General features: G+C 42.0%; 3 protein-coding genes and 1 long non-coding RNA gene across 7 annotated transcripts; 1 reads left to right on the top strand and 3 right to left on the bottom strand.

The window, feature by feature from the left end:
- Positions 1–3398: 3398 nt before the first annotated feature.
- On the bottom strand, positions 3399–8433 carry LOC117478339 (homeobox protein Hox-A2a-like). Its single transcript, XM_034125341.1, is given in 3 exon segments — positions 3399–3552; positions 3554–4229; positions 4826–8433. Coding segments are annotated over 3 exon segments (1083 nt in total). The 5' UTR covers positions 5181–8433; the 3' UTR covers positions 3399–3500.
- Positions 8434–8536: 103 nt separating this feature from the next.
- hoxa3a (homeobox A3a) lies at positions 8537–22016 on the bottom strand. Of its 3 annotated transcripts, none has more exons than XM_034125340.1 (4): positions 21977–22016; positions 17288–17348; positions 12843–13419; positions 8537–10244 (listed from the first exon to the last, which is right to left on the bottom strand). In XM_034125340.1, exons 3-4 carry the CDS (start codon positions 13300–13302, stop codon positions 9454–9456), a joined length of 1251 nt encoding a protein of 416 aa, XP_033981231.1. In that variant the 5' UTR covers positions 13303–13419; positions 17288–17348; positions 21977–22016; the 3' UTR covers positions 8537–9453. The 3 variants fall into 3 exon arrangements, with proteins under 3 accessions (XP_033981231.1, XP_033981230.1, XP_033981229.1); XM_034125339.1 differs by lacking the exon at positions 21977–22016 and adding an exon at positions 18670–18912; XM_034125338.1 differs by lacking the exons at positions 17288–17348; positions 21977–22016 and adding an exon at positions 15458–15826.
- On the top strand, positions 15965–20903 carry LOC117478341. 2 transcript variants are annotated; one of them, XR_004555410.1, is made up of 2 exons: positions 15965–16524; positions 20302–20899. It is a non-coding gene; the product is annotated as an uncharacterized LOC117478341 (long non-coding RNA). The 2 variants fall into 2 exon arrangements; XR_004555409.1 differs by lacking the exon at positions 15965–16524 and adding an exon at positions 19058–20073 and having other exon boundaries at positions 20302–20903.
- A 2345-nt stretch (positions 22017–24361) lies between the features above and the next one.
- hoxa4a (homeobox A4a) lies at positions 24362–25886 on the bottom strand. The gene is made up of 2 exons (XM_034125342.1): positions 25382–25886; positions 24362–24839 (listed from the first exon to the last, which is right to left on the bottom strand). The coding sequence occupies exons 1-2, from the start codon at positions 25797–25799 to the stop codon at positions 24511–24513; spliced, it is 747 nt and encodes a 248-aa protein (XP_033981233.1). The 5' UTR covers positions 25800–25886; the 3' UTR covers positions 24362–24510.
- Between the last annotated feature and the right edge of the window lie 1993 nt (positions 25887–27879).

Genomic DNA, 27879 nt, shown 5'->3' with positions numbered 1-27879 from the left:
TAACGTTCACCCCCTGCAACTTCCCCATGAGGACGACCTAGCAGCCTGACCTCAGGTACGGTATTTTTCTGAATAGAGGGGAAAGTGTGCATGCGTGTGTGCCTGGACCTGTTGGTGCGTATATGCTTGGAAGCTGTCGTGCATGTGCCCCCGTGCGTGTGTGTATCCTCTCGTGCGTAACAGTCATGATCATATGTATTATGGTGTCATTCTCTCCTGGATGGATAGCTGTGTGTGTGTGTGTGTGTGTGTGTGTGTGTGTGTGTGTGTGTGTGTGTGTGTGTGTGTGTGTGTGTGTGTGTGTGTGTGTGTGTGTGTGTGTGTGTGTGTGTGTGTGTGTGTGTGTGTGGTGTGTGTGTGTGTGTGTGTGTGTGTGTGTGTGTGTCACTGCCACAGGCGATGTCCCATTCCAATGCGAAGTGTTTCACGCTTTAACACTGTGAGGGATTTGCTCAGCAAATATTTTCACAGTGAGGGAGGCTTCACTCCTGACTCGAGCAGAAAGAACTCCTGTCAAAGAGAGATTTGCTAAAACTTTGTTCCTCATCATGCAAGGTCGAGTTGGAAATGTTTGACTGGTTCTCTGGTTTTCTGCACTTGCTAGCAATGCTATAGGTCACAGGTGATGTAACGACAAGAAAACCTATTAAACGTTAAGATGATTTAGTATTAAATGTTCCTCTCCCGGGGTCACAGGGTCTGCTATCTTCTCTGATTTCACTCCCACGTGTATTCATTATGCACGTATAGTGATCAAATGATCTGATAATGCGCAGCCCGTCGTGGACCTAATGTATAGCCCGAGGTGCGACTGTGGGCTGATTATCCCGTTAAGTTCATCAAATAAAGCTGTTGCTTTATTGCCTGAAATTAATGGCGACGAAAAGCTCCGCTGGAAGAAAAAAAAATAGACAGAGCTGAGCAGGGGAAATGTGTGTGCGTGGGAGAGCTGCTGCGTATAGCAGAGTGCAGAGGCAACCTCTCACTGAGGAAGGAAAATAAATGGGAGGGGAGGAGGGAGGGGAGCAGGGAGGGGAGGAGGGTGATCATATCGGGGGAAGAGCGCCCCTAATGGCTGTATGTGGTCAAACACTTTAAATGTTTTCAATCCTTATGGTTTATTCATGGCAGTCTTCAGATATGCAACGATGGATGCATTGATACATGCAAAGGGATAGATAGATAGATAGATAGACGGATAGATAGACGGATAGATATACATGTATGCATTGGTATTCTGCTGCCAAATGATTTGCGCTTATAGTTCTTTATGTTAAATATGACTTAACTCTGTCATGGAGTGTTAATGAAGTTTTTTTTTTTTTTTTGGTAAAGTATCTTAATACTTGTTCCACCACTGCTTTAAGATTTAGATGTAAACAAATATAACATTTTCCAAAAATTGAGTATTGATACCAAAAGTTATCAGCTATTGCAAAACGTTATACTATAGTAAAAAATCGCAGTGGGGTCAATAATGCCCCCCGACTCCCTTCTCTCCCCCTCTTCCCAGCTGCCTCTGCAACAGTAGTGAGTGAGTGAGTGAGTGAGTGGGCGCAGGGGATCCTGTCTGTGGAAACTTCGCCAGGCCTTGGAGCTTTCTTGGCTCTTTGTGTGAACACATGTGAGCAGAAAGGGCGCGCTGTCTCGGAATGATTTGGTTATACTGGCCCTGTGGTTGGTCACTGGGCGCTGGAGTGCAGAGGAACTGCCCCCCTCCTACACTTTTTTCTTTACCCTCAAAACCCCCCTCCTTAAATACACACTCACATTGCACACACTCACAGTTACCCAGTAGGCTAATATTAAACCATTCGATTGGCTTCTTATGGTTTCCAGATTATTCGATAAACCGCAGTTGAACCATTGAGTTTATGAATCTCAGATGAGTTTCTGAATCGATCCATGGAGGCCAGCGTGGCAACCGGTGGTTGTTTTTGCTGCTCGTAAAGCTGTTGGAGTGGAATAACCTATTTCAAGCTGTGCATGAGCTAATACCCGATTCCCATAAATCATCTCAAGTGCAATACAATAGAGCAAAATCATTAATAATCCCTATATTACTTCAAGACTTCCTAAACGAATATAACTGCTCCAACAATGTTGCAAAAGCCCCCAAAACAAACTCTCTTGATAAAGTTATCCAGACATTGCATAATGAGCCTCTCTCTGAATCTATGCGTAGTACATTTGTGTCTGATAAATTGCTTCTAATCCATAAGTAGTCTGTTTTGAGTTTGAGCTACTTTTAACACTCGGGGAAAAGTGCAGCCTCACACCCTGAGCAGCCTGCTACTGCACGCTGCCGCTGTCCCCGAGCCAGGGCCGTGTTTAAACAAGCTATAAAAATGAATTATTACCAAACGCATGCAGAGACTCAGCCCCCTTTTAGCACACGAATTGGGGAGTCCGTATGAAAATGTAAGTGGAATTTTATTTGTGCACATTACGCCACAATTGGTCTCCTTAATGTCCGTCTCATTCATGCCACGGAGTGATTTATGAGCTCCTGAAGGCAAACATGGCCTGGCTATTCGGCTGCAACACGCACACAATGTTAAGAGCCCTGTCATGCTAGGATTCGTGCAGACGTGTTTGCTTTTACTCTCCAAAGTATGAAGTGTGAAGGTGAACATTAAAATAATCTGCATTAGGGTGTAGGAAGCTTGAAACAGTGCCAATAAGATACCTGTGTAAATCTAAGAACATCTAAAAACAATTCCAGCAAAGCAAGTTACACTTTTTAACTCATTAATTGTTCGTTTCTAAACTACAATTTAGCAGATATTATATAAGATATAAGTTATTTTACTACATTTAAAAATAAGTTTATCTCTGAAGTTTTTAATAAAATATGTTTTTGTGCCTTTAAAAACATGTTGTAAAAATTATTTCAGTAAACTAGTCATATTTAAAACAATTTCCGTTTTGTTGAAATGTAAACTTTACAAGTAAATTCCAATCCTGTGTGTGCCTTCACTACTGAACTCAATCCGGACTAGGCTATTTATATTCATTGCCAACCTGTTGTGACATTTGCATAACGTCTCTATATTTGCCCTACTTCTTTGATTTTGCATATTTGCAACATGAATAATTCTAGCTAAAATACCCAGTCTGGAAATAGATATAAAAAACGACTCAAAACACCAGGAGAAAGGATTGTAGCAAGTTAATTGTATTCTAACAAAAATATCCAAGACATTGGAAGCTATACAAAAATAAAATGACCAGGATCCATAGGCCTAATATTGTATAATTATTCACATACACTCATAATTTCCATTCCATTAGATCAATTTGTTATGGTAATTACAAGTCACGTCTTGAGTAGAGCCATTTCAGTGATTTAATTTCATCCTTACCTTGTATTAATCGTCAAGTCAAATATCAACAGAATAAATGTGCCGAATATACAAATAACATCAGAGTTAATACCATCGCAGCCTGATATGTATTGTCCCGAGAGAAAGGAAGAAAGCTAGTGTGATTGATTTCAGTTAATAGTTCAGATGCTGCAGGTCGATTGTAGTTAGGGACTCCGAGAAAAAAAGAACTGTCTGTAGAAATGTCCACGGAGCTGTCCAGAGACTCTGACAAGCTCGGCGAAGCTGCATCGGAGAGCTGTAGGCAGGAATCCGAGGAGAAAGGTTGAAAGTCGTGTATAGAAACATCCAGGGCCGGGGGACTATCGCCATTGTCCGGGCCAGATGCCGAGCCTGGGCCCATTGTTGACATGCATCCCGGAACAGTGGGTGACGGGTTGGGAAAATGTTTCAGATTTTTGTCATTGCTGTTCAGCGGCGCAGCAGCAAAGCCCATGGACTCGCCATTGTGGAGCTGCTGTATGGAGCTCAGTGAGTTATTCTGAAAGGAGCAGGTATCTCTCTCCAACAGGGCCCCGCTCCTCTCGTACAGGGGGCCCTCATCGTCCTCCTCGTCGTCGCTGTGGAGGTCGTCCTCGGCCCCCGGCCCTTTCGCCTCCCCGTTGTGGTTCTCCTTGCTCTGGGTCTGTCGCTTGTGCTTCATGCGCCGGTTCTGGAACCAGACTTTGACCTGTCGCTCGGTCAGGTCCAGCAGGGCCGCTATTTCCACTCTCCTCGGCCGGCAAAGATACTTGTTGAAGTGGAACTCCTTCTCCAGCTCCAGCAGCTGTGTGTTGGTGTACGCGGTCCTCAGCCGCCGGGAGCCCCCTCCTCCCCCTCCGCTCTCCACCATCTCTGGCGAGTCTGGAAAATAAGCATTACGGTAGCATGGGATTACAAACGCAGGACACAACAGTTACATAACCCCGCTGCCCGTGAATATAACATTATGGCTTTCCCAAACCACCAGAGAGAGGCTCACAACATGCTGCAGCAAAATGGCCGCTGGAGCTACTGACCCAAGCCTGTAAACCTTTTTATCCCAAAATCAATACAACATAAAGATACTAATCAGACAGTTTTAAACACAACAATAATGTCCAGCATGAGTGTGAAGCTAACACAGTGCACTAAAAGCAGTGAGGTCCAGGCTGCTGTGGGATACTAATGAATGCTCCAGCTGCCCTCCTCGGCAACGGCACTCCATCACTCTTCATTACTGTCACACATCAAAACTCTGCCACGGCTAGGGGAATAAATCATCTTACATCACCAAACTTTATCCAAACTTTTTTTTTCCTGTCTTCAAACGCAATCACAGCAAAGCAGTAACCATAAATCTACCAGAACAAAACGGATGTAGCCTGTTTGATATTAAGGAAAGGCCTGAGCTCTTATTTAGCAAAAAATAGTCTAGTCAACACATTTGCAGTGAAGGGTCCCTGTTTGTAAATACCCACCTTTTGGGGAAAAACACACAGGTCCATTGGAGATGGTGGAAGTCGGCAGGTGATTCCGCTTGGAGGCTTTCTTCTCCCGCATCCAGGGGTACTCCGGGGGTAGAGAGGCTGTGGGCAGCGAGCTGCATCCGTCGGGGATGTGTCTGGGCCGGCCGTGCCGCGGATGGCTGCCCGGATTCAGGCTGGGAATGGTCTGCTCAAAGGGAGGAGGAATCAGTGTCGGGCGTGAAAGCGTCGAGCTCTTGATTGATGAACTTTGAAATGAATCAGCGACAGGGGGGAAAGATGTCAGGCACTCAGCAAGCGACGGCTGACTATTGATAAAACCGCTCTCTCGCTCGAATTCGTAATTCATCTCCGCTCCCTGAGAGCCGAGGAAAGTTTGCACGCGTATTTTTATAAATGTTGCGGCTCAATGAGGACGAGAAAGAAAAAATCATTTAAAAAAATCTCCTGGTGGTGTTTTTTCTATATCACTGATTACGGCCGTATGGGGACCGAGCTACTATTAAACTATTGAATTCATGGAGACAAGGTTGAAATTGGACCGAATTGCCTGTCACATGATTACCTCTGCCCAATGACAATTTGGGGTTTAATCAAAAGGAGCCACTGTCTGCCTGATTGATCCAAAAACTCTGATGAAGAACGCCTCGCTCAGCTGGGGGACGACTGTTTTTATTTACATCTTTGTCCGCTCAGTTTATCCTCCTCTCGCCCTTCCAGTCCAGTCCACTAAGCCACAAAATGTGTTTTTTAAGAATGGCTGACGCTCACTATTACACGGAAGGAGCCCAGCCTAGGGTGCGCGGATTCGTGCACTCCTCTTTCTCGTATTGTTTGAGGATGTCAGTCTAGAACGCCCCCACACCACACACACACAGACACACACACATTTCACGCCAGCTATTCAAATAGTCAAGAGTCAGGCTTTAGATGTGTAAAAAACATACCCCAAAAACTGATATTGAGACTTTTCGACAGAAACCAACCCCAACAATCCAGTCTGCACAGTGAGTGTGGACTCCAGAATAGATGGGATTTTTCAAAGATGCATAATAATGAAATATGAAGTGCATCCATTGACATGTGTTGCAATAAAAAGCCCATCCATTGAGTTAATAGTGACGGATATGACATGTACAGACCATTTTGTACACATAACAGCTGTTTAACATTTACAGATCAGGTCCAGAAATGTGTACGAAATTACACACGCACATATTTTATGTATGTGTACCCATAAACATTGTTTTACTATACACTTTAATATGGACACTTTGGATATGATATAAAAGCACATACGTTTTTCGTTTATTCCAATAAAGCTCGATTTTGAAACGAGGTCATCCCCGTCCATGTGTGTGCACAAACCCACAGACATGAGGCCAAAAAAACAAGGAGCATTTTTCTAATATGATAGGTAATTTTCTAATATTTCGATCACCAAAAGCTGCCATTGTTGTTTAAATATTGTGTTAATAATTTGAAGAATTTCATGTAACTGTTAAAATTAGAAACCCACAAGGCTATAGCAGAGTTTACTGGGAGGACAAGAGATATAATGCCGAGGAAACCATCCCTCTGTATTTCCAGAAATCAATTCTACCTGAAAATGCAATGAAGCAAACACCGTTACATTTACAATCGACCATTTGCAGCGTTATTATGTAAATGGTATATTCTTATTGAATGGCACTTCCCTGCAGTGTGTGGTTTTATAGCCCTTCCAGAATCCTAGAAAGCCACATTTGGGATGTTTTTCGTCAAGCAGTACATGTTGTATTTTCATTTCCAAAAAATGGTTTGGAGAGTAAGAAAGAGGAAGAGGAGAAGTGGTAGGCCTCTCTCAGTTTGTTGCTTATATACCAAACAAAGAGTCCTGGAAGCCTGCGCGCGATCAATCTTACTCGCCAAAAGGTCTGACAGCTCGGTGCCCTCACAACACATTTAAGGCTTCTAACTCTCCCCCGGATCAAATGCAGCCAGGAAGCGGCGAGAAACACTGGCCACTCAGATTAGAACCAGTTTCTGCTCGCAGTTGTAGCCGGGCTGTCGCTGGAGGGATCTTTTAGAAGATACATAAGAATCCATCTACACAAGATGTGACCATTTCCTTTTTGAGGAGGCTGTAATGCGCCAACGGTGAGTATGGCGAAGCAGCTTCTCCACCTGGCTTTTATCTTTAAATCGTGAATGCATTCACATAAAAACGTGCATTTGTCGTTCTAGAGGACATGCAGGTTTTTGAGCGGACCAGGGCCAGGGGCAGGACAGAGTTGCTAGGGAAGAGATGGATGGCTTTTTTGGAATTACGCACAGGCTTTGTGTGAAGGAAAGGAGTGGGTGGCGGCATTTAGTGGACCCCATCCTGTCCACTGGTCTTTACATCAGGATTGATTTAGGACCACTTTCCCACGGATGGATATGCATAAGAAGAAATACAAATGTTCTGTTTAAGTTAAAACGTTATTTATGTGCTACCTGTTTATGGCACATATGGGTCATATCAGTAGCTTGCTGTGAGTGCGTGTGCGCGTGTATGCAGTGTGTCTGTGTTGGATGCAGATAGTGCATCAGCTTTTTTTTTTTTACTGAGACACACCATGGTTCAATTGTTCTAGGTGTCCCTGCTAACCATATGTCAGGGTTAGTAATGTTCATGCCCTCTCATATCAATCAGATTGGGCTGACAATTATTTATAAATGTAATATCAGTGAGGACAAATAATACTGCAGTTGCACAAAGGCAAAATATAAAAAAAGAAATACCATGGTGCAAAAATGGTTTTGGTAATTTGATAAGACAAACATGTGAAGAAATATCTGTGCATTTTTGTCATGAAAAGAATTACAAAACCATGTAAGCATTTTAGCTCCATGTGTGAATGTGTTACATGTCTTTATAGGAAATTACTGCAAACAATTAAAACATGTAGAATAATTCTTATGCAGGCCCTTCATTTTAACAAAAAACGCACACAGATGAAATCACTGTCGTGCTTCAGCTTTTCATGATAATGTGCTTTGTATCGACACCACTGAGGTTTTTCGTTTTGAACTGGCTTTGACACTGGCATCTGTAAATCTGTAATATTATGAGACAAATAATCCCCCTTACGATTTCTACTTCAGTCTGTATCCTCTCTGACCGAATTTGAGTGACTGAACACATCAGGAAATTATTTTTCAAACGATTTCTCATTTAGCTTGTTGTCTTCTTGCAGAATCTCCAGAAGGGCCGGGGTGACATTTTTATTATTATGGATGTGCCCACGCGCATGAGAGGAGGGGAGAAGGCCACCGAGAGTTTTCTTCACGTCGAATATAAAGGGATAGAAAAAAGGGAGTATATGTTATTCAATATTTGACTTAATCTGAGGCCAATTCCTTTTCTGTTTTTGAATATTAAATATGGCCACGGATTTCACATTATTTTATAAGCATAATACAAAATATAGAGATCTACAAATGTTCGTCCATGGATTATTATGCTATTGTTATTGTCTTTTATAATGGCAATTTTGCAACCATTTATTTCCCCCTTTTTGTGATCACCTATACAAGTATAAAACGTCATGAAATATATAAAAGGAACAATGGGAAATGTATTTTTGAAATGTTTTATCGAGAAATTGTCTTGAATGAAATGTTGTGTAATTGTATAAATGCTTATGATGTGTCTGAATTAAAACTACAAGTTTTATGCAATTGTATTTCAATTATTTTATTTATTTCTTCGAACTGGGAGCAGCGTGGAATGTATAACATCGAAAAGGAAATTAATGATGCCTGTTTTTTTTTTCTTCAACAAAAGAAATTGCTAATGTGTGTCCTTCTTTCCACCCTTATTGCATGACTGATTGATTTTACATTCACTGAGAAAATAAAAACACCTCCTTGAAGAAAAAAAGAGAAAACATAGCCTATAACAGCAACATGGTGCTTCTGCTACTGTGGAGTTCCTGCACGCTACATGTATGGGCTGGAAAAGGGCTGAGACGCTTACTTTCCACCAACCTTGTCACCACACATAGATCGCAAAGGTGTCAAATAATACTAAAGGACTCTTTTATCGTAACACCGAACACAAATAAATAACATTATACAGTCCAATAGAGCAACATAAGCAAGGGAGGTTGCGTGTAAGCTCATGACCCTTGTTCTTGAAAATGTTTTCCCCTCATAATCCCAACTCGTGTCGTTTGAAGGATCCTTACAAGTGCAACAAAATGCAAAACACAATTCTTCAACTGCGGATAAATAAAAGACGAACAAATTCACATTAAAAATGAATAACATATGTTCATAATACCCTGTTTGCGTTTCAATTTTAAAACAATATTAAAAAAAAGATTAAATAGTCCTATGCTTATACTGTGCCCCCCTCCCTCCCACTCTAGACGTCCTACAGCTCAGTCTTTGTGAGACAATGACACGAGCAAATAGAAGAAAAATTCAAGCAAGTCGTGATTATTTACCCTACGCTATACTTCACACATCAAACTATAGAAAACATAAACAAAAGCAGAGAGAAGGTGGACGCCGTGAGGAGGCGCAGAAACAAAGCAGTAATGTGTCTGGAGGTGGATAAGACAATGGGCGGAGTGATCCGGGCTGCGCCACCGCTACAGATGCGTCAGTTTGGGCGCTTCCTGGATTCTTCCCTGAGAGTAGTGCGCTGTTAGGTCTGTGTACGTCGGTGTCGGATCACACACTCCGTGATGCTGACTGTTACCCATTGTGATTGCTCCATTGTAGTCCATGTTTGTGGACGGCGGGTGCGATAGATGGGTCAGACCGAAAACGGAGGTCCCAGAATTGGGCATTGAGTCGATGTAACCTCCACCGACATAAACGGGGCTGCCCTGCATGTGACTCCCGTAGTTGCCATTGCCTTGAAGAGGATGCGCGTCATACTCGGGCGTGGCCGAGTCGGTCCCGGGATACCGCTTCTGGGAGGGAGGGCAGTTGTTGAGGGAGTTGTTCAAAGGAGGGGGATATGACGTGGCCATACCGTATGCATTTTGATGAGGTTTATTGTAAGACGTCGGCGACTGGGATTCGTAAGGTACACTGTTTACAAGAGAATGCATAGAGTTGAGGTATCCTCCACCACCGCCAACCCCGGAGCCTGGGCCCACGGGACTCCGAGGGGACTGTCCGCCAGGGGAAGGCATCATTCCGACGCCTTTCTGATCCTTCTTGTATTTCATCCTGCGGTTCTGGAACCAGATTTTGATCTGTCTCTCGGTGAGGTTGAGCAGGTTCGCCATCTCCACCCTCCTGGGTCTGCAGAGGTACCGGTTGAAGTGGAACTCCTTCTCCAGCTCCACTAGCTGGGCGCTGGTGTAAGCTGTCCGGGCCCTCTTCGATGCTGCTGACCCCGGAGGACTCTTGTCTCCGGGGCAACTCTCCACTGTCAGGGAGAAGGAGAGGAGGATGTCAATCAGTAATCCATTACAGACAGATAGAGAGAGAGCGACAGAAAGAGAGAGAAGAAGGGGGGGAGAGAGATAAGATAGAGAGAGAGCCAGATAGAAAGAGAGGGAGAGAGAGAGGCAGTGAAAGAACACAGAGTGAAAGCAAAACCATCTGACAACACTCACGCGGCTGATAACAGAACTTTCAACCATAACGAGGGGGGTTTTACCAGATAAATATGCCCTGCTTCACTACTTAAATAGGGGTTTCATCATCTACTCTTTTTCTTTCTCCACCTCCTCCCACCCCTTTATGTGCGAGCGTGCATGTGCGCGTGTTCCAAACATATCACCATTTTGATAAATTCACTGTCATACTGCAAAGCACAAGGGTTATCATGGGGGCTCCATAAGACAATTAACAATCAGTGTATGGGCACTGTGTCTGTGCACCAAGTGCAAAGAGAAAAAAAAGTAACTGAAGAATAGTGGGTCAATATTTGATATGGGACCAGGTAACCTGAGATTTCCTACTAAAACATTTTGACCCTCATCTTTCCCCGTTGTCCCACGCGTAATGCAAACACAAGCGTTATGTATTCCTCAGGGTGTATAGGGCTGCTCGCTCTGCCCTCACTGATAAGCCTCCCCTTCGAAGCAGGAGCTTGGCTGCAGAATAGCAAGGTGTTGGTCTACTTGCCGCTGTGGCAGGCAGCCAACACTTAATAAATTTCACTACCTGTCGCCTACGTGGAGCAAAAGGAATGCAGCATGACATAACCTGACCCATTAGATTATAACGGAGATGAAAGATAACTTAACACGAGGAATAGGGATACCCATGTATGTAGGGCAACACTAACGATTATTATTTTACTTCTTAGGAATTCATTTTTTCAGGATATTAGCTTGATTTATAAAATACTAATTTTGGAAACATGTTTTTTAAGTGCAGGGTTGTCATTTTCTGTCTGGCGCATGTGCGTAAAACGTGCGTAAAATGATTTTCACGAATTTTAGCACCTCAATGTGTTGTATAAATTAATGAAAAACCCTTCTTAAAGATAAATCACACAATGAAGGTCGGCTAACTGATTTGCATTCATAACTCTTACAGCAAAATATTACAAATACATTAACCCATTTGGCAATATGAGAGGGCCAAGGGAAGGTAAGCATTTATCCATTTTGGGATGTTATTACATAGAACAAAACAAAAAAAACACCATGACCCAACAAGTGTTCATCTAATCAAACAGCATGATTTGGCTGTGAATCAGTAAAGAATGTGTAAAACACCCCAATAAAGGCATGCACAATGTGTTTCCCTTAATATAAAACACTTTCTCAACTTAAATCACTACGACTGTTGCAATACTGCTTATCATTTACTTCTTACTAGACTTCCTATAACGTAGTTAGAAGATTAACAACTTAATTTACAAACAAGAAAGGTCATGAGAAAGATTAGCATGTCTGATATTATAAACAACACAAACTCCCCACTCTGACCTATGACGTTTGTCTGCAATTAAACAGCAGGATGATGCCTGCATAAGTGTGTAAAACGTGCGTAAAACGTGCGTAAAACGGTTTCCATCCATGTCAGCACGACAACCTATAATCAAAAACTGATGAAAAATATTTCCTTAAGAAAATTCATATTCAGATAACCTGGATTTGGATTTCAAACTTTGACCGTAATAAGTACCCGTTTATGGTGCAATAAAGAAGTTCATTGTAAGATAAGCATAAGTTATGTTTATGTAAATTACTCCTAAACCCCACAACCTTACCCACCCCGTTTTCCTTTCATCCATACGTCTTTTCTTAGTACAATTCTAAATCAAGCACCCAATAAGTTCTGTCAAATATTATCTTAATTAAAATATTCCCTAGAACATAAAAAAAAAATCATGGGAGGATGAGCATCTCTGAATTTTAAGATTGGCTCTGTAAATAAAAACAGTTAAACCCAAACCCCCCACTCTGGTCCACCAAGTTTCCCTCTAATCAAAACAGCAGGACAAACTGAAACAACTGTTGTCCGTGTTTGTTTGTTGTCTCTCTGGGAACATTATGTGATCAGTGGAGATTTGTGTTTACAGTAGGGACGGGTCAGCTGCAGGGCACAGGGACAACACATGGTGGAATCTTCTCCCAATGTAAGAGCACATATACAGTCTTTAACCTTACAGTGAACTTATATTTGATAATGTTTTTGGTATTGATTGATACAGGATGTGTTATAATGAAAGTAACACTTCTAATGTGGATCGTGTCAGGAAGGAGTTGATTAAACTCTGTGGTCATTTTTTGGCTGCATTTCCTGAATAACTCAAGGATCCCCCAGTGGGAACACAATATAAACATAATATATATAATAAACATCTGACTTGAAAAATCTAGATGAACACCTCTCTGCCCCTGGAATAGGGAAAAAAACATTTTAATCCTTACATAATTGTCCTATTTTGGACTGCCCCCTATATACCCACCCCCATTGTGTCCTCCCTCAAGTAAACTTATGCAACTTTCTTGTCAGAGGCTATCAATTTATGTGTTTGCAGCAGCAGTGTTTTGGTTGAAAGTACCTGAACTGGAGCTACTGTTGGGTTTCTGCTTGATGTTCTGACGGGATTCCTTCATCCAGGGGAAGATATGTTTGCGAGTAGCAGAGGTCGGGGAGCCGTTCTTGGCACTGGGCTGGTTGGACCCGTTGCTTGTGTTTTGGCTGACAGCACCGGGGGATATTGACGGAGGGGGCGGGCCTGACACTGGCACCTGCGGTTGATTGCTTTCGGGATGAACCTTGGACTGCGCCGCCTGAATGGCTGTGGTCCTGTCGCAGCTCTCCGCCATCTCCCCCGGCTTCTGCAGAGCCACGGAGCCGTCAGGAGACTGCAGGGAGCAGGCAGGTCGATGGTACTCACTTTCCACATGAGAGGCCCGGGGATATTGGACCTGATTGGCATCATAACTGAAGCCATTTGCGCTTTGATATGGGTAGCCACTGTAAATTGCGGAGCTGTCGTAGTAGGTTGCCTTTTGCATCTCGCCGTTTCCCAATATTTATTTCAGAAACTGACAGGGTCTTGACACCCTTGTAGAATAACATTGGCACCCCGTGGTCACGTGACGCCTCTCCGCCAATGGCCTCCTCGGGTGAACCTAGGGTTACAAGAAGCACTGTGAGGAGAAGAAATGGTGGCGATCCATCTTACTTTTCAATACAGGCCTGACACTGGAGACTATGGAAGCAAGATAGGGCCAACAGTCCTGTAGACTATTACCGTTTACCTTATGGCTTACACAGGGCACAAAGGCACGCACTAACCTTGCATTACCATCTGTGCCAAAACACATCAAAACAAAAACCTGTTCAAACGCTTTTCAGATTGCCAAATCAATTTTAGGACCTAACCAGAAAATACAATACATTTTAAACCTGTTTGCCTATTAACAATAATAATAATAATAATGAATGCAGTAACACAACACCTTTTAGACAAAATACTGGATAAAAAGGGTGCTGTAGGGAAATCCAATTAGCGGGTTACCACACAGGAAAATAATATTTATGTTATATTGTTATTCTACCAACAGGGCTGTCAACAGTATATCTAATTTCCCATGTAGCAGGTGAATGCATTCCGTGTGGTCCACAACTTTTTAACCCTTCTTTGTTTTCACTGAGTACAACAAAACATCTTTCTTCAGTAACAGGATAAACCTCAATGCGCTGTGCTTCCACGGCCACCTGACGCAAAGCAAAAGCAACCGCATTCTCTTCCTTCTCTTTTCTTTTTTGTTTTACTTCTTTGCATTCTGGAAGATAAATGAAAGGGCTACGAGGAAACCTGAAAAACCGGGCGGGCATCCGTGCATCTCTATGACCACGGTGTGAACTTTTCCTTGCAGACCCATAATAATGGCTGCTGTCGGTGCTGTCTGCTCGGCGGCCCTTCGCCGTGATATATGGGGGTCAGTGGGCCGGGACGGCCTGCTCGGAATGAGCGGCCCGGTGAGCAGCCAGCCCGGTACTGAGAGACAGAATCCCGGCATGGCACAGCTAGCCTGCTGCTAAAACACCATAATTCACGCAGGTAACCATGGGGATCACCCTCTTAAAGATTATTGGGGAAACTATAAACCATAATAGACACAGTAACAGGGTCAGCTTGGGGAAATCTGTTATAATGTGGAATTATTATTGAAATAGTGGAACATTTAATGTGGATTCCTGTTGTTTTAACCAATGCCATCAAGAAATAGTATGCAATGCATAATAATAATAATAATAATAATAATAATAATAATAATAATAATAATAATAGGCCTACTTATAATAATAATAATAATAATAATAATAATAATAATAATAATAATAATAATAATAATAATAATAATAATAATAATAATAAATGCAGTAGCCTACTAAATATATAATTAGAAAGATAATTAACTTTATTTTTAAGTTAAGGAAATAATGTTCAATGCAAATAAAACATAAATCCATCCTGTTTGATAACTATGAATGTGAAATCATGCTATTCTTTGTCAGCGTAGATGCAACTATTGCAGAAGAAGCGACAAAGGAAGCAGCTCATTTTTGGAAATAAACACAAACTTATTAAAATAAGAATATATTTTGGAATAACAATAACTTCACATTTTAATTGCTTGAATCAATGGATCCGAGTTTAACATCAACGAAGTTGTGAAATACAAAATGTGATTTCAAGACAAATAGGTGTATAGTAGTTCCGGAGCATACAGAAGGCATTTTCAAAAAACGAGTACAAGGAAATGAAAGGAAAATGTGGAGCAACTCAGGTTTCATGCAACCGTTTAAAGCAAATCAGTTTAAAATGAGCTCTAAGATTGCCTTCACTGCAGCTTAACCGCAGAGTGAGAGAAGGTGCCTTCGCTATATCTGCACTCACAATGACCTGGAAAAGATATCAGAAGGCTTTGTAGTGTATATCTCCAGGCAAGCCATTGCGATAGTCATAAAAGACAGAGAAAGAGAGACAAATGACAGGCTTTCTGCTCAGCCCTCTGCTCGGCGTTAGAGAAATCTGGCTGCCTGACTGCGTGTGTGTGAACTCTTCCTGAACTGAGATCTAAGTCATACGGTGATAAATCACCGAGCGACACACAAACTCCGCCATTTACAACCGAGGGAGCCTATTCCTGGCCTGCTTACCTTATCCTCTGACGACGAATGCAGAGCACCAAGCGATATTTTCTCATTCAGCGACGAAATCGATCAAAGCAGTAATCCAGAGAAAAAGTTTAAGGGCAGGGCAGGGCTGGCTGGGTGAGGCAGCAGCAGCAGAGTGCTCCCTGCCATGCACCAGGCATTAGCAGCCACAACAAAAAAGGGAAGAGCCGAGAGAAACCCCTTTCCTTTCCTTTTTTTCCTACTCGACGTGGATGGGTAAACCGAGATTACGAAAGCAGGCGTGAGCAGTCGGGTCAGCGAGATAAGAGTTATCTGGCCTCAAGATTGAATTTATCGTCATGCTATAGAGCAATGCCAGGGCTTCATAGTGATATTTAACTGAGCCAATGCAATGCTATAGACTATGTGATCCTTCACCAGTACCATGCAGACACCACTGAACTGCCCCGAACCAGAGCGTCACCATAGACAAAAAAGATTATGCAAATAAGAAGAGCCTTGGAAAGCCAGTTCAAATCAAGTGGCTCCTTCTCCTCCTCCCCCAACCAAATGAGGTAGTGTGTCTAGAAAAAAATTATGCCTCGTTACAAACTAGCAAGGAATCTATCCCCTAAGTGTTTTAAATCGTTTTAGTTATTATTTACTCCACGCTCTGCAGTAGGGTTATGAGCCCAGTGGATGAGATGTAAGAGAGAAGGGAGAATACAAAGGAATAATCGGCCTCTGACCATGCTGCATTTCCATTTCCACGGGACATAAAGGGCTTCTTTCTGCGGCTTAATCATTAACCCACATTTTTACATAAACTCCTCAATCTTTTGGCACAAGGGATGCGCAATTCGTTTTCATTCCAACGGCAGATATTCTGCTGCCGGCATGGCTTCTTGTATGACACACTATTATTTTAACATTAGAAATCACAACAACTTGAGATCAAAGCCGTGTTCTATGTAGATCAAGAGAAAAACCCCACCAGGAGCAGGGTGTGAAACATGGGAAGAAGGTTGATCACCAAAAGGCAGAGAGGAGGACATGCAGCGAGGAGCAGGGGAGAAGAGAGCCGGCAGCAGGGGGAATCCCTCTGCATGGTAATGCTTCACTCTTGCAGCCAGAGAGAGAATGAGAAAAAAAATAGATTTATGTCTTCTCAGCTGCCATAGGCTGTAAACACGCTCATAACTGCAGCTTCTCTGCTGGTTTCAGGCTCTGGGACAAATTCAATGACACAATTAAAAAGGTAGAGCACACGGACGGCGTGGGAGGGTGAGTGGGACACAAATTCACGTGTGAGGTTTCTTTTTTTAGCCAACTCGGCTTTTTCTTTTCGAAACCAAAGGAGTCACATTGTATAATTATTTACTTCTTTGTGTTTTGCTAAAATGCTGATTCGTCTCTCTCTTTAATTTAGCCCTGAGCTAAGGGTGAAATGTCAGCGAGTTGGTGGTCCTATACGGCCGTGCAGAATGTGCGTACAAATCTAGGAGAAAGAAACCAAATCTGAACATTTGATGAAAGAAAATATTTTTTTAAAACTATAGTGCAGTTAACTATAGCAGCTACAAACAGATGGCTTTCACTGAAAGTACTTTTTGAAAGGAGTAAGGCACCGCTCCAAGGGCTGAGATTCCCCTCGTCACTTTTATAGTGACAAATTACACCACAAAGACAAGTGGAAGAGAAGGAATTATTGCTTTCGGGCTGGTCATATTGCTGTTACAAGGAAATGTACAAGCCCTGCTTCTCTATCCTTGCAAGTGCTTTGGTGGGCGTGTGTGGTACTTATTAGAAATTGAATAAGGATATCACCATCAAGCATTCATAACACAAATCAATAAAGATATATGGACTTACCGAAGGCAGTTTGGAGTGTCTTGGAGACCGTGCGATGGCCTGAATTTACTCGGCTGGATTTCTGCAATGAAAAATAAATAAAATTCAGAAGAAAATAAAACCTTTTAATGTCGACAAACACACGCGTAAATGCTATTTTAGACTAGCATCTCCCTATATTGTTAGAGAATTAAATGATAAATAATTCGTCTAATTGTATAAAACACAATAGGCCTTAATCTAAAAATGCGCAAAATGAAACGTTTTGTGCAAACCAACTCTAGTTAAATTAGATGCAAGTGTTTTAAATAGAATTGTTTGGTTTATGATTTATATTGCTACACACTGCTATATTTAGGAAGGCTCCAAGCCTTTGTGTTATCTGTTCAGTTTAGAGAAACCATTAAAATCTAGATTCCTTTTAGCATTTTGCTACAAAATATCAACCGAAATATATCCATCTAAGAACAACAGAACCATCCAACAATGATAAACAAACTGCATAAATAAAAGCCAGAATGCAACGATTCTCCTTAGACAAATATAACAATACAACCAAATATTGCTGCCTGTATCAGGGTAATATCACTAATAACATACAAAGGGGCCAATGCAAATAACGTGTTTGTTGTTTCCCTGCATGCCGGTAAGCATTTTCTCCACAAACGGATCGAATAGTCATTAGCTCTCGCGCACCATCTTCCCCAAGTCCCCGCGCCCATAAATCAAGCTGCAGCGCCGTGACCTCAGCGGCCGCGCGGTCCTGGATGGCACTCCGTCTTCCATTATATCCTCGTTTCCCCGGCGGAGCGACACAACCCCACCGCTTTCCTCTACATTTTATGGAGCCCATCTTGATGTATCATTTACGCACAAAAATCTCACGTAAAGACACGAGATGTTTTGTTTTATAGGACCGGTTGCACCTTGGTCTGGCCGTGCTCTATGTTTGGAGTTTTTCTATTTATTATACGGCTGCTTTATTTACAAACAGTTGTAGCCTACAGGCCTATTTATCATAATGACTGCTTATGCTAGATATAAATAGAGCAGAAATATTTCATTATTTACTGCTCTATTCTAAGAGTACAGGGGAAATAATATTGGCATTATGGTGATTAGCATAGGAAGCATAACATAACAATAGTATATGTCATTGGCCCAGACAAATCGTTACAATTACTATAAATACTAATACTATAATTGCCATGTGTACATTTTAAAGGCCTATTTATGCTTGATTATCTATGATAAATCGGATATATCACTAGATAGGTGAATATCGATAGCTTCTTAGTACCTGTCTAGTTTCTCGCCCTGCAGAAACCCTGGACCCCTATTTTACTGACCTCTGCCTCGCGCAGCAATAACTCACGACAGTAATGAACAATTGGCGGAAATACCTCAAAATAAAATCCATCCTCCCAAAGCTCGGGCTCTGACTCTGTCCGCGTGGAAAAACATATCCGTCCGTGACAGCAGTATAATACATCCACAAACCCGGGATCCTCTTTCTCTCTGTCTGCCTCTCTTTCTCCTTTTCTCCCCTCGGTAAACAAACTACAGAACCCGGACTCCCCTCACGGAAAGTGGGGGTAACCCGCATATAATCAGCATCATATGGCCAAACCGGGGCTCCGGTTTTCTTCCCCGTGCCATAACATCTCGCAGTATTATGCGCACCGCTCACGTGACGCAACGTCAACTTAAATCCCTTTTATTTGAGCCCGTGAATCATTAATGGAGGCAGTCATTGCCCCTGAGGAGAAACGGATCAGTTTGGAGGGAGAAAAAAGAGGGGTATGTGACACTGCAATGTATCTGGCAGAGGAGCAGGTCTCTCGCAGAGAAGCAGCTTTTCCACGTGTCGCCCATTCAGAGCCAAAGCCTGTTCTGTCAGTTTTAAAGTGCCATATATTTGGTGCCTGTTAGTGGCTGAAAGAGCTAATCCTGCCTGCCTGTGTGCGGAGTTTCAAGTGCAGCCACAGCTCGGAGCCAGGCTACAAACCAGAGTGTTTTGCACTGCAGCGTGATAATTCGCACTATCTTATGGAGAGGGCTTTCCTTTACAAAATACCATTTAAGAATGGCATAATGATTACTCATCACTCCAGCAAAGGGCTACTCTGTTCTCTTTACAACACAGCAGCCAGGACTGCCGAGAGCTTTACTCAATATCGCCCCCCCCGTCCACAGTCCGGTTGAAGTACCACTTAATCAGCATTTGGTTCTCCATCAGCAAAAGCCTGCATGCCGTTTGCCAAATGAGGTAAAAAATGTCACACGTTTACCTGTCCTACATAAGGATGGTGTGCGCCCTGGTGGTCGTGGAGGTGTCTGTCACTCAGCAGTAAGCGGAAAGTGGAGGTGAGGTAACCAAAGAGTGGCTGCTCGACCCCGCTGATCACTACATGGACCCCCATTCGACCTAAGTGCGTTTATGCGTTTCCTATGACCAGCTGAGTGATGTTAGAAATTATAGGTTTGTGCAACAGGAGAGTATTTGAGCTTTTGAAGGGGGGTTGGGGCTACGGTGGCAGAAATGCCAACTAAGACATAATTGTGCTATTGGCCAAAACCACTATAAAAACAGCATAGTAGATATTTAACTTTTGCCACTCCAGATTTTGCCAAAAGTCTAGCCCGGAAGAATGATCTTCTATCGGCACCGTTTGGCGCTTGTTTTCCGTCAACACAGAGCAGCAGGCGTGGAAAAATCCCACCACAACTATTAATCATTCGGGGCGGACATAGACAGCATCCCACTCCCACACCAGCCTTTGTCTTCTCAAACTACAACTTGAGCGGTAAACTTTTAAAGACAGGAACGGAAGCAGACCAGCTCTTATTAATTCACCTTCAACACTTCTAAAACTGATGAAAAGAGGAGGAATATTAATGATAACGACAAAAAAAAAGGGTTTTACGCACAGGTTTTAGACTCATGTTTATGTAAAGAAGACTATTTATCTTTTGTTAAACATTGTTTGACTCTGCGTTGTGTTAACTTTCTCTTTGTTTTTCTACAATTGCAGATGTGGAGCTGTCACTATGATTTTATGGCTGGACATGACCGTGCTCTGGAAGTTAATCCCATGTTGCCTTTCGCCACCGCACCTGAACTTTTCCCTGACCCGAGCAGAAGCAGAGAGTCGAGTGCGAACTTATTTTGGGATCACAAACAAGGAGACGATGGAAACCAAAGGCCCTCAGCTGGTAGTCTACTTTTTTCACATTTGCCCTTTCCTCAAAAGTAATAGTTGAGCAATTATGTTTTTAAGTTTAAACTTTGTTTTGCATGAAACAAATGTAGAGTTATTTACACAAATCAAGGTTCCTGATCACTGTCAGCGAAGAGGAGTTAGAGGCGCAGACCTCTGGATGTTGGCCAGACGGCGGTCCATATCTTCCCACAATGTTGACACTCGGAGCTCTTAACAGCCAGGCTTGGGTTACGGATACACTCAGACAAAGATAACTCTTTCTGCGAGGTTTACATCGGCCAGTATCAAGGCTAATGCGAAATTCAACGCCTTAAGCAAACTTGGAAACATCGCTCATGAAGGCAGACTGACTAGGACAACTTAATTGTTTGCGTAAAGGTGGTTGTAATAAAGCAATTTTCATGTTGAACTAACTGGCTCTTTTTTATGACTGAAAATTATGTATAATATGCTTTTGTTTAACAGCTGCCAGTAACAATTTGGAGGTAAGTGCAAAACAGCCCATAAATAAAAATAAACATTTGTATTGTTGACATTGTAACACACTCTAAGGACTCTGTTAATGTTTGACCTGTGTCTATATTCTCTATTGTGTTCATCCTCATTGAAAGGCTCTTTCAAGCAGCAGATGTAATTTGCATTGATATTGTTGTTTAAAAACACTAACTCAAATTACATTCAACTGTGAAAGTCATAATACAATTAACAAATAGAAAATTTGCCACAGTCAAAATCCATGAACAACAACTATGGTTCCATGTTAGAAGGCAAAGTGTTTTCGAGGTTAACTTTGCAAGCACAAATGCAGAGTGTTGCTTCTTATCGTTATTTTGCAGGTCAACTTTAAGTGATTTTATTACTGAATACTCAGAAACGTTTTAAGATAGTATTACTTATCCACATATCAACCTATTTTAAAACATATTTGCACATATCTTATTTGTCTATTTAGTCTCATAAAGCAAGTATTTGCTAAATGAAGGTTGTTGTGATTCACCTATACTTTATGTAAAAACACGAGTTTGTACTCTGGGCAAAGTGCATCTGTTAATGAGCTGTCGATAAATAAAAAAATATAAAAGAAGAATAAAAAGAATGAGGGTTGAATTGTATCATGCTAACTTCTCGTGGTTCGAACATTTAGGGAAATTAAGACCAGCCGTCTTGTTAAATATTTACTGAGATGTCCAAAATAACGTTTTCTGTCAATGAAAATGCTTTTCAATCAAATAGACTTATCAAAATAGGACCGTTTTAGTTAAATAAGCTTAACTTAAAAAAGCTCAGTTTAGAAAAGCTCAGAAAGTGCAACAATGTTAGGTTGGAAATAAAAAAAGATTGTATTGTATACATTAATAGTCGACAGAAGATAATTAAATCACGCCCACTTCTAGGATATTTTATATTTTATATATATATATATATATATATATTTGTTTAACATCTACAAAAAATGTAAGAAGGAAAAACAACCAAATCTACTCACAAGTCATGACGGTCTGTGTCCCGCAGACAGAGTTCTGTCAGGGGAGAAGAGATCTGACTCGCACCCTGCAGAGGATCTCTTCAAATGAAAATAAGGTAGATTTTCAGATCTATTTCTGACCCCGGGGCATTCATTATTCAACAAGTCACGTGAACTGGCGAATTAAAATTTCAGTACATTGGAAGTGACCTCTATTCGCGAATCAAATGACTTGACATCTTGTAATTTAACTTTGGACTTGTTGGAGTCTGTGCAAAATCGGTGCCAATCAGCCTCAACGCCATGTTCTGTACAGCCTTCATGTCAGCAACTGATTCACAGAAAGATGAATAGCATGGTATATTCTAAGAGCGTTTTTATTATTGCCGTAGGATTATTTCTCTAATGTGCCAAACAAGTGAATAAATGTAAAAGATGCAAAAAAACGGTATATCAAATAAATAAAGCTTCTACTGAAAGATTGTTTGAACTCGGAAAATGTGGCTTTTACTGTGGGAATTTTGGTGAATATCAATTGTATCTACTATTAAATGCAATGCAACTCCATTCATTACGCTATTGGCATATATATTGAGCAGAAACCATCAGTGCCACAACATATTGGAAATCATAATAAATTGCATGCTAAATGCCAGCATGTTTCAGCTCATATCTGCACCCTGACAGGAGTGTTTCGGTGATATATTGCAGAAGAGCTGTCTCAAAGAATAACTTTGGGACAATTCATGGCTCAGATTCACACCTTAAAACCGTTTTTGTTTCCGCGCTGTCTCTGGGTAAATCTTAAATGGGAAGAAAAAGCTCGCGGAGGTCTCAGCACTGATGTATGGTCTGAACATTGTGTGTGTCGAAAGGTCAGGGGGCAGAAGAAGTGCTCTGAGCCGGTGATTGGCCAGAGCCTGCCGTGTCCCCTGGTTGAACTCCCTATTGTTTGGATGAAGCAGGTAGCGACCAACACTCACACTCCGGTGCACCGAGGTTGGCTTCGATCTCCTTATAATGGCAAGAGATAACAATATGTTAGGCCTGATACATTTAAAAATGTAAGGTTGGTTTGATTTCCGTGAAAGTAGAAAAGCCAGCAATGCTCAAGCAGCTGAAATCTGCCTCCTTAATTCAAACCTCGTCTCAGCTTTATCCATGAAATGTGCATGACATTCTTGCGCATTTTACGGATTAGAACAGTCAGTTGAGCATGATGACATTATTCAGTCAGCGAAAAAGTATTTATGGTAGATAGGGAGACGCTTGCCTAAACATAAACATGTTACATTAATTAAAACACCTGAATGTTTTCCTTTATGTAAATCTTGCTTTAACAGAATTTGCGTAGTGTTTGCATTGATTAACAAGTTAAAACTCTCTGCAAATAACATCAAATATAGCAAATATATTTTGATTATATTCAGAGAAAGTAAAACATATAAATATAAATTATTATGCAAGCGTGGGGCAGTAAATTATCCAATGCTTGGTGGCATGCAATCACAATTTTACGCACACATCTCCAAACACAGATAACGGATTAAAGGCTTTAAATACAAGTAATAAAATAAGTCCACAACCACGTATTGAATTGAAAAAATAGCATGAGCACAAAATATATGAGTTTGGAAATGCAATCTCCTTTTTTTCTTTTTAAAGGGGGCACGCCAATGCTCTTGCCATGTCAATACGCGCGGCTTCGCAAGTACATGTTGCTCTCAATTGAAATCAGTATTTGCAGTGACAAAATATCCAAAGCCAATTCGACGTTATTAAGTGAAGTACATATTTATTTCACAAGGACACATTGAACCTACACTAGCCTACATCACAACCACAATACTGGGACAACACATACAAATATTCACAGTTTAGAACACAGCACAACATGGGACGGACTAGCACAAATAAACCTAGACTTTACAACACCAACAAACATAATTCTACTTGACGAAATGCTTTCCTTATTGTGCCTTCATTATGATTTGCCTATGTACATTACATGTGAATGTCACCTGGACTACATTCAACAGTAAACCAACCCACTCACACACAAACACTGTTACTCTGACTGATGCCTTACCTCTAAATCAGCCGTCTGGTTTTCTAACAGGCATCTAGAGTCTCGCTAAATATATTTCAAGTATATTAGAGCTTTCCATGAGCAATAATAAAAAAATAATAAAAAAACAATACTCAGAGAACATAGAAAAAATACTGTTTACCTCACTGAATGTTAACTGTAATGATACATTTTGATCCTACATTTGAATGTGCGTTATCCTTCTTTCATAATAATAAACAAATATAGAAACACTTCAGTTGCCACCGTGGCAATAAAAGGTGAATTTCAAGCTTATATGAAGAGGGCGAGGACGACAGGAGAGGGAAAGGGTACAAAGGACGTGACAGGGGCCCAATGGCAGAGGCAAGGTGAAATAGATAACACCATGTGTGTAAAATACTGAGAATCGGTCCATCAAATTCCACTTGTGATATTTGCCATCTCAGTCTGGATTGGGTTTTGTGGTACGGGGTTAATTTCAGCACTATAGACCTGCGGTGCACGGCGTGGGGACAAGCTGCTGGCCTGTTTTGATCTGCTGCTGCTGGGGCCCCGAGGCTGAGGACGAGGCCGAGCTGGAGGAGCGGATCTTCGTGTTGGGAAGCTTGTGCTCCTTCTTCCACTTCATCCTCCGGTTCTGAAACCAGATCTTGACCTGGCGCTCGGACAGACACATGGTGTGCGCAATCTCCACCCGCCTGCGCCGGGTCAGGTACCGGTTGAAGTGGAACTCCTTCTCCAGCTCCAGAGCCTGCTGGCGGGTGTAGGCAGTGCGGGACCTCTTGGGCACTCCTCCAGTGTAATTGGGATTGACTGGAGGAGAAAAAAGCCATACACAGGCATGCAAGCAGGTGTTAAACGCAGGCTGATAGCGTTTAATCCAAAGCCCTAGTTCCTCCAATGGACACATTACATGGTTGAAAAACGATAAAACATTTCTGGGTTTGTTGGGAAATCACATCCGCTCTGTTTGTTTTACTCTCAAGCCTTGTTTCAGTTTACGGACATGACCTTAATGTGGAGATGCCGAGTGTACAAGCACTCGCATCCAGGGACATATCAAGCTTAGAAATGATTAACAAAACAGCGGGGTTGGATATTACAGTTTGGCTCGGCTCCAGTGGTGGAGGTACTTTGGGTTAAAAAGCAACAAAGGCACATGGCCCCGACAGACGAACACAGGCAATAAAATTTACGAGGGTCCTTAATTACCGACCCTGCTGCTCGATAGTCGTAAATTGCTGTTGTAAGGGCTGCTACTAGTGCTGCCTCAATAGGCTTGCGTGTGTTCCAGTGGTTGTTTCCCAGTGGTTGTTTCTCAGTGGTTCTGCTATTAAACCGTGACGATAACTCACCGTTGTTAACGTGGACCTTTTTCATCCACGGATAGACCACCGGCTCCTTGCCCTTCGCTACGCCGGGATATGCCTCACTGGCGAGGCTGCAGTCTTTGCTGGCATTTTCCCCTGCGCCACCGTCTGGGGCCGCGGAGAGGCGAGGACCGTGGCTCTGTGGAACCGGCTGCGGCTGTGCGTGATGCCCATCCCCGAAATCATCGAGTCCGGTAGCAGGGACGTTACCGTAATCGTATCCCGTTTCTGTGTAGTTTGACCTCGGATAGGATGGTTCTTCGTGATGGGGGAAGCCCGTATCTTTTGGCCGCTCGTAGTAATCACCAGCGTTGGGGATGTATCCGCTCTGCTGATATTCGTCGCATGGAGGAAAGGAAGGCTCGATATAGTTGGAGTTTATCAAGTAGGAACTCATGGTCATTAATTTGTGAAGTGCAACAATACTAATTTTTATCGCGCTGTCGTTTTTCTGATCTCCACAAAACCCTCCTACTCCCTGTCAAATGTACAAAGTTGCCTGGTCACGTGTGAAGCGCCACCAATCACGGCGTGTCCTGTGGGCATCATGTAAACAGGAACCAATGGAAAGCATGGCATTGGTACCACCAACACTGCTCGGACTGGCTTACGTTGATGTTTTCCTTATTAAATCACCGTATATAAAGCAAAACCAATCAACTAACTTGTTTACTGCATGAGGCCAAACTTATGTGGGTGAGGTATTCCTGCTTGTGCAAAATAATTCCACCTCATCTGAAACAGAAAGTGAATATGAAATGAAAGCCCTGACAAAATAAAGGTTATCACAAACAAAGGAATATTTCTCACTGTGACGTGAATGTCTGTTGTTGGAGTTTAAAACGTGTTGAATCCCAAAAATGTCGCTGAACAGGGGCACTGACAGCATGCCAAACAACAGTGCAAACGATATTGTTGTATATCAGCTTATTTAAATGATCAAAAAAGAAACCCGTGCACAAGCTTCCTGCAAGCAATGACATTATCACTGCGGACACACACGCCTGCATATAAAGCATAACTCTTGTGCATCCTTGTGAATACACGCCTATGACAAACACACACACACAAAACACTCTTCTCTCTCTTTACACACCGGCATACATGCATATGGCCCCTTTTTTCGTTTCAAATGCAATGATGTTTTCTGCACATTTGCCAGGATATAGCAATGATGTCAGGCTTGACTTTGTATTTATTTTACCACATGAAAGTTATCAGGCTCTGTTGGCACGGCCATCACGTATTACCAGTTATATGCGTTACCTGCCACTGAAAAGCAAATCCAAACACTGAACAAACACTTGCAAGTGGATCTTTCATTATGGCCACACGCCAAACCAAGGCGTGGGATTGTGAAACAGCTCAGACATTTTATTTTTTAAGACATGCCACAATTCTCTGTCCAGCACAGACAATCTCACACCCAATACAATTTAACAAATCTGTTTGAATTGTGAAATATATAAAAAGTTTTCCAGAAACAATTTTCCACTATTTCAATACAAATATGCAATATCTTGATAGGTCTCTCCTACGCGTGCCGCTGCACCACTTTAATGCAAACAGCCAGGCAAAGATACTGATATTAGCCTACGATGTGTTAGATAGTGGGTACTAAAAGTTAAAAAGGGCAAACATTCAGGTTCATTAAGAAAATGAAATAATAATAACATTTAATATAATTATTTGAGGAAAGACTCACATAGATTTTAGAATAATTTTAAAATAATTTAAAAAAAAAAGTCAACTGCACATTTTTTAAGGTAGAGAATATAAAAGTTTCTGACCGTGCTCCTCGCCATCGGCCATCACGTCCAGGTCCTGTTTCTTCTCCATGTCCGAGGGGCCTCACTGTATATGTGTCCCAGGAAGATGCAGCAGCTCTTCACAAAGCTGATCCACACTGTCCACGTCAACAAGGCCTCTGCATGGAGAAACAAGAGGCCAAACTTCGGAAATATTGAAAGCTTTCTTTTCTCTCCTTTTTTTCTTTTTTCCCTGGTCCCCCCTATTCTATTCGCTCCTCTAAACAGAGATAACTTCTGCCTGACCCCAAAGTGACACCGTTTCCATTTTGTTTCTGATTAATCTTTCCCATTGACAGTCTTTGTTAAACAACAAGGCGTGCCCCCTTTCCAAAGAGGCGACATTTTCATATCTGTTAGACGCAGTGACCTGAGGTTCACCCCGGACTTGGACTTCAGTTTTGCATGGTCTGTTCAGCTCTGGAGTTGGGGGAGTACTTAGCGCAGGTCAGCACCTGGAAAGGTCCCTAAAGGATTTTAAAACATGTGCAAAAGACCTCAAACTATCCCGAAAATCACACGTCGTACGAGTTAGACAAGGTGGAATAGGGGTCTTCCAACTACAGATCTGCTGCAAATGGGCTGATATATTTAGAATAAAATACAGCAGATTTTTTCTTTGCATTGCTGATCTCCATCACTGAATCTCTAGATTTTGGACGCAGAAGATTTAAA

This window comes from Trematomus bernacchii, unplaced genomic scaffold (assembly GCF_902827165.1).
Source record: "Trematomus bernacchii unplaced genomic scaffold, fTreBer1.1, whole genome shotgun sequence".
NCBI lineage: Eukaryota > Metazoa > Chordata > Actinopteri > Perciformes > Nototheniidae > Trematomus > Trematomus bernacchii.
This window is presented reverse-complemented; position numbering and strand designations above follow the sequence as displayed.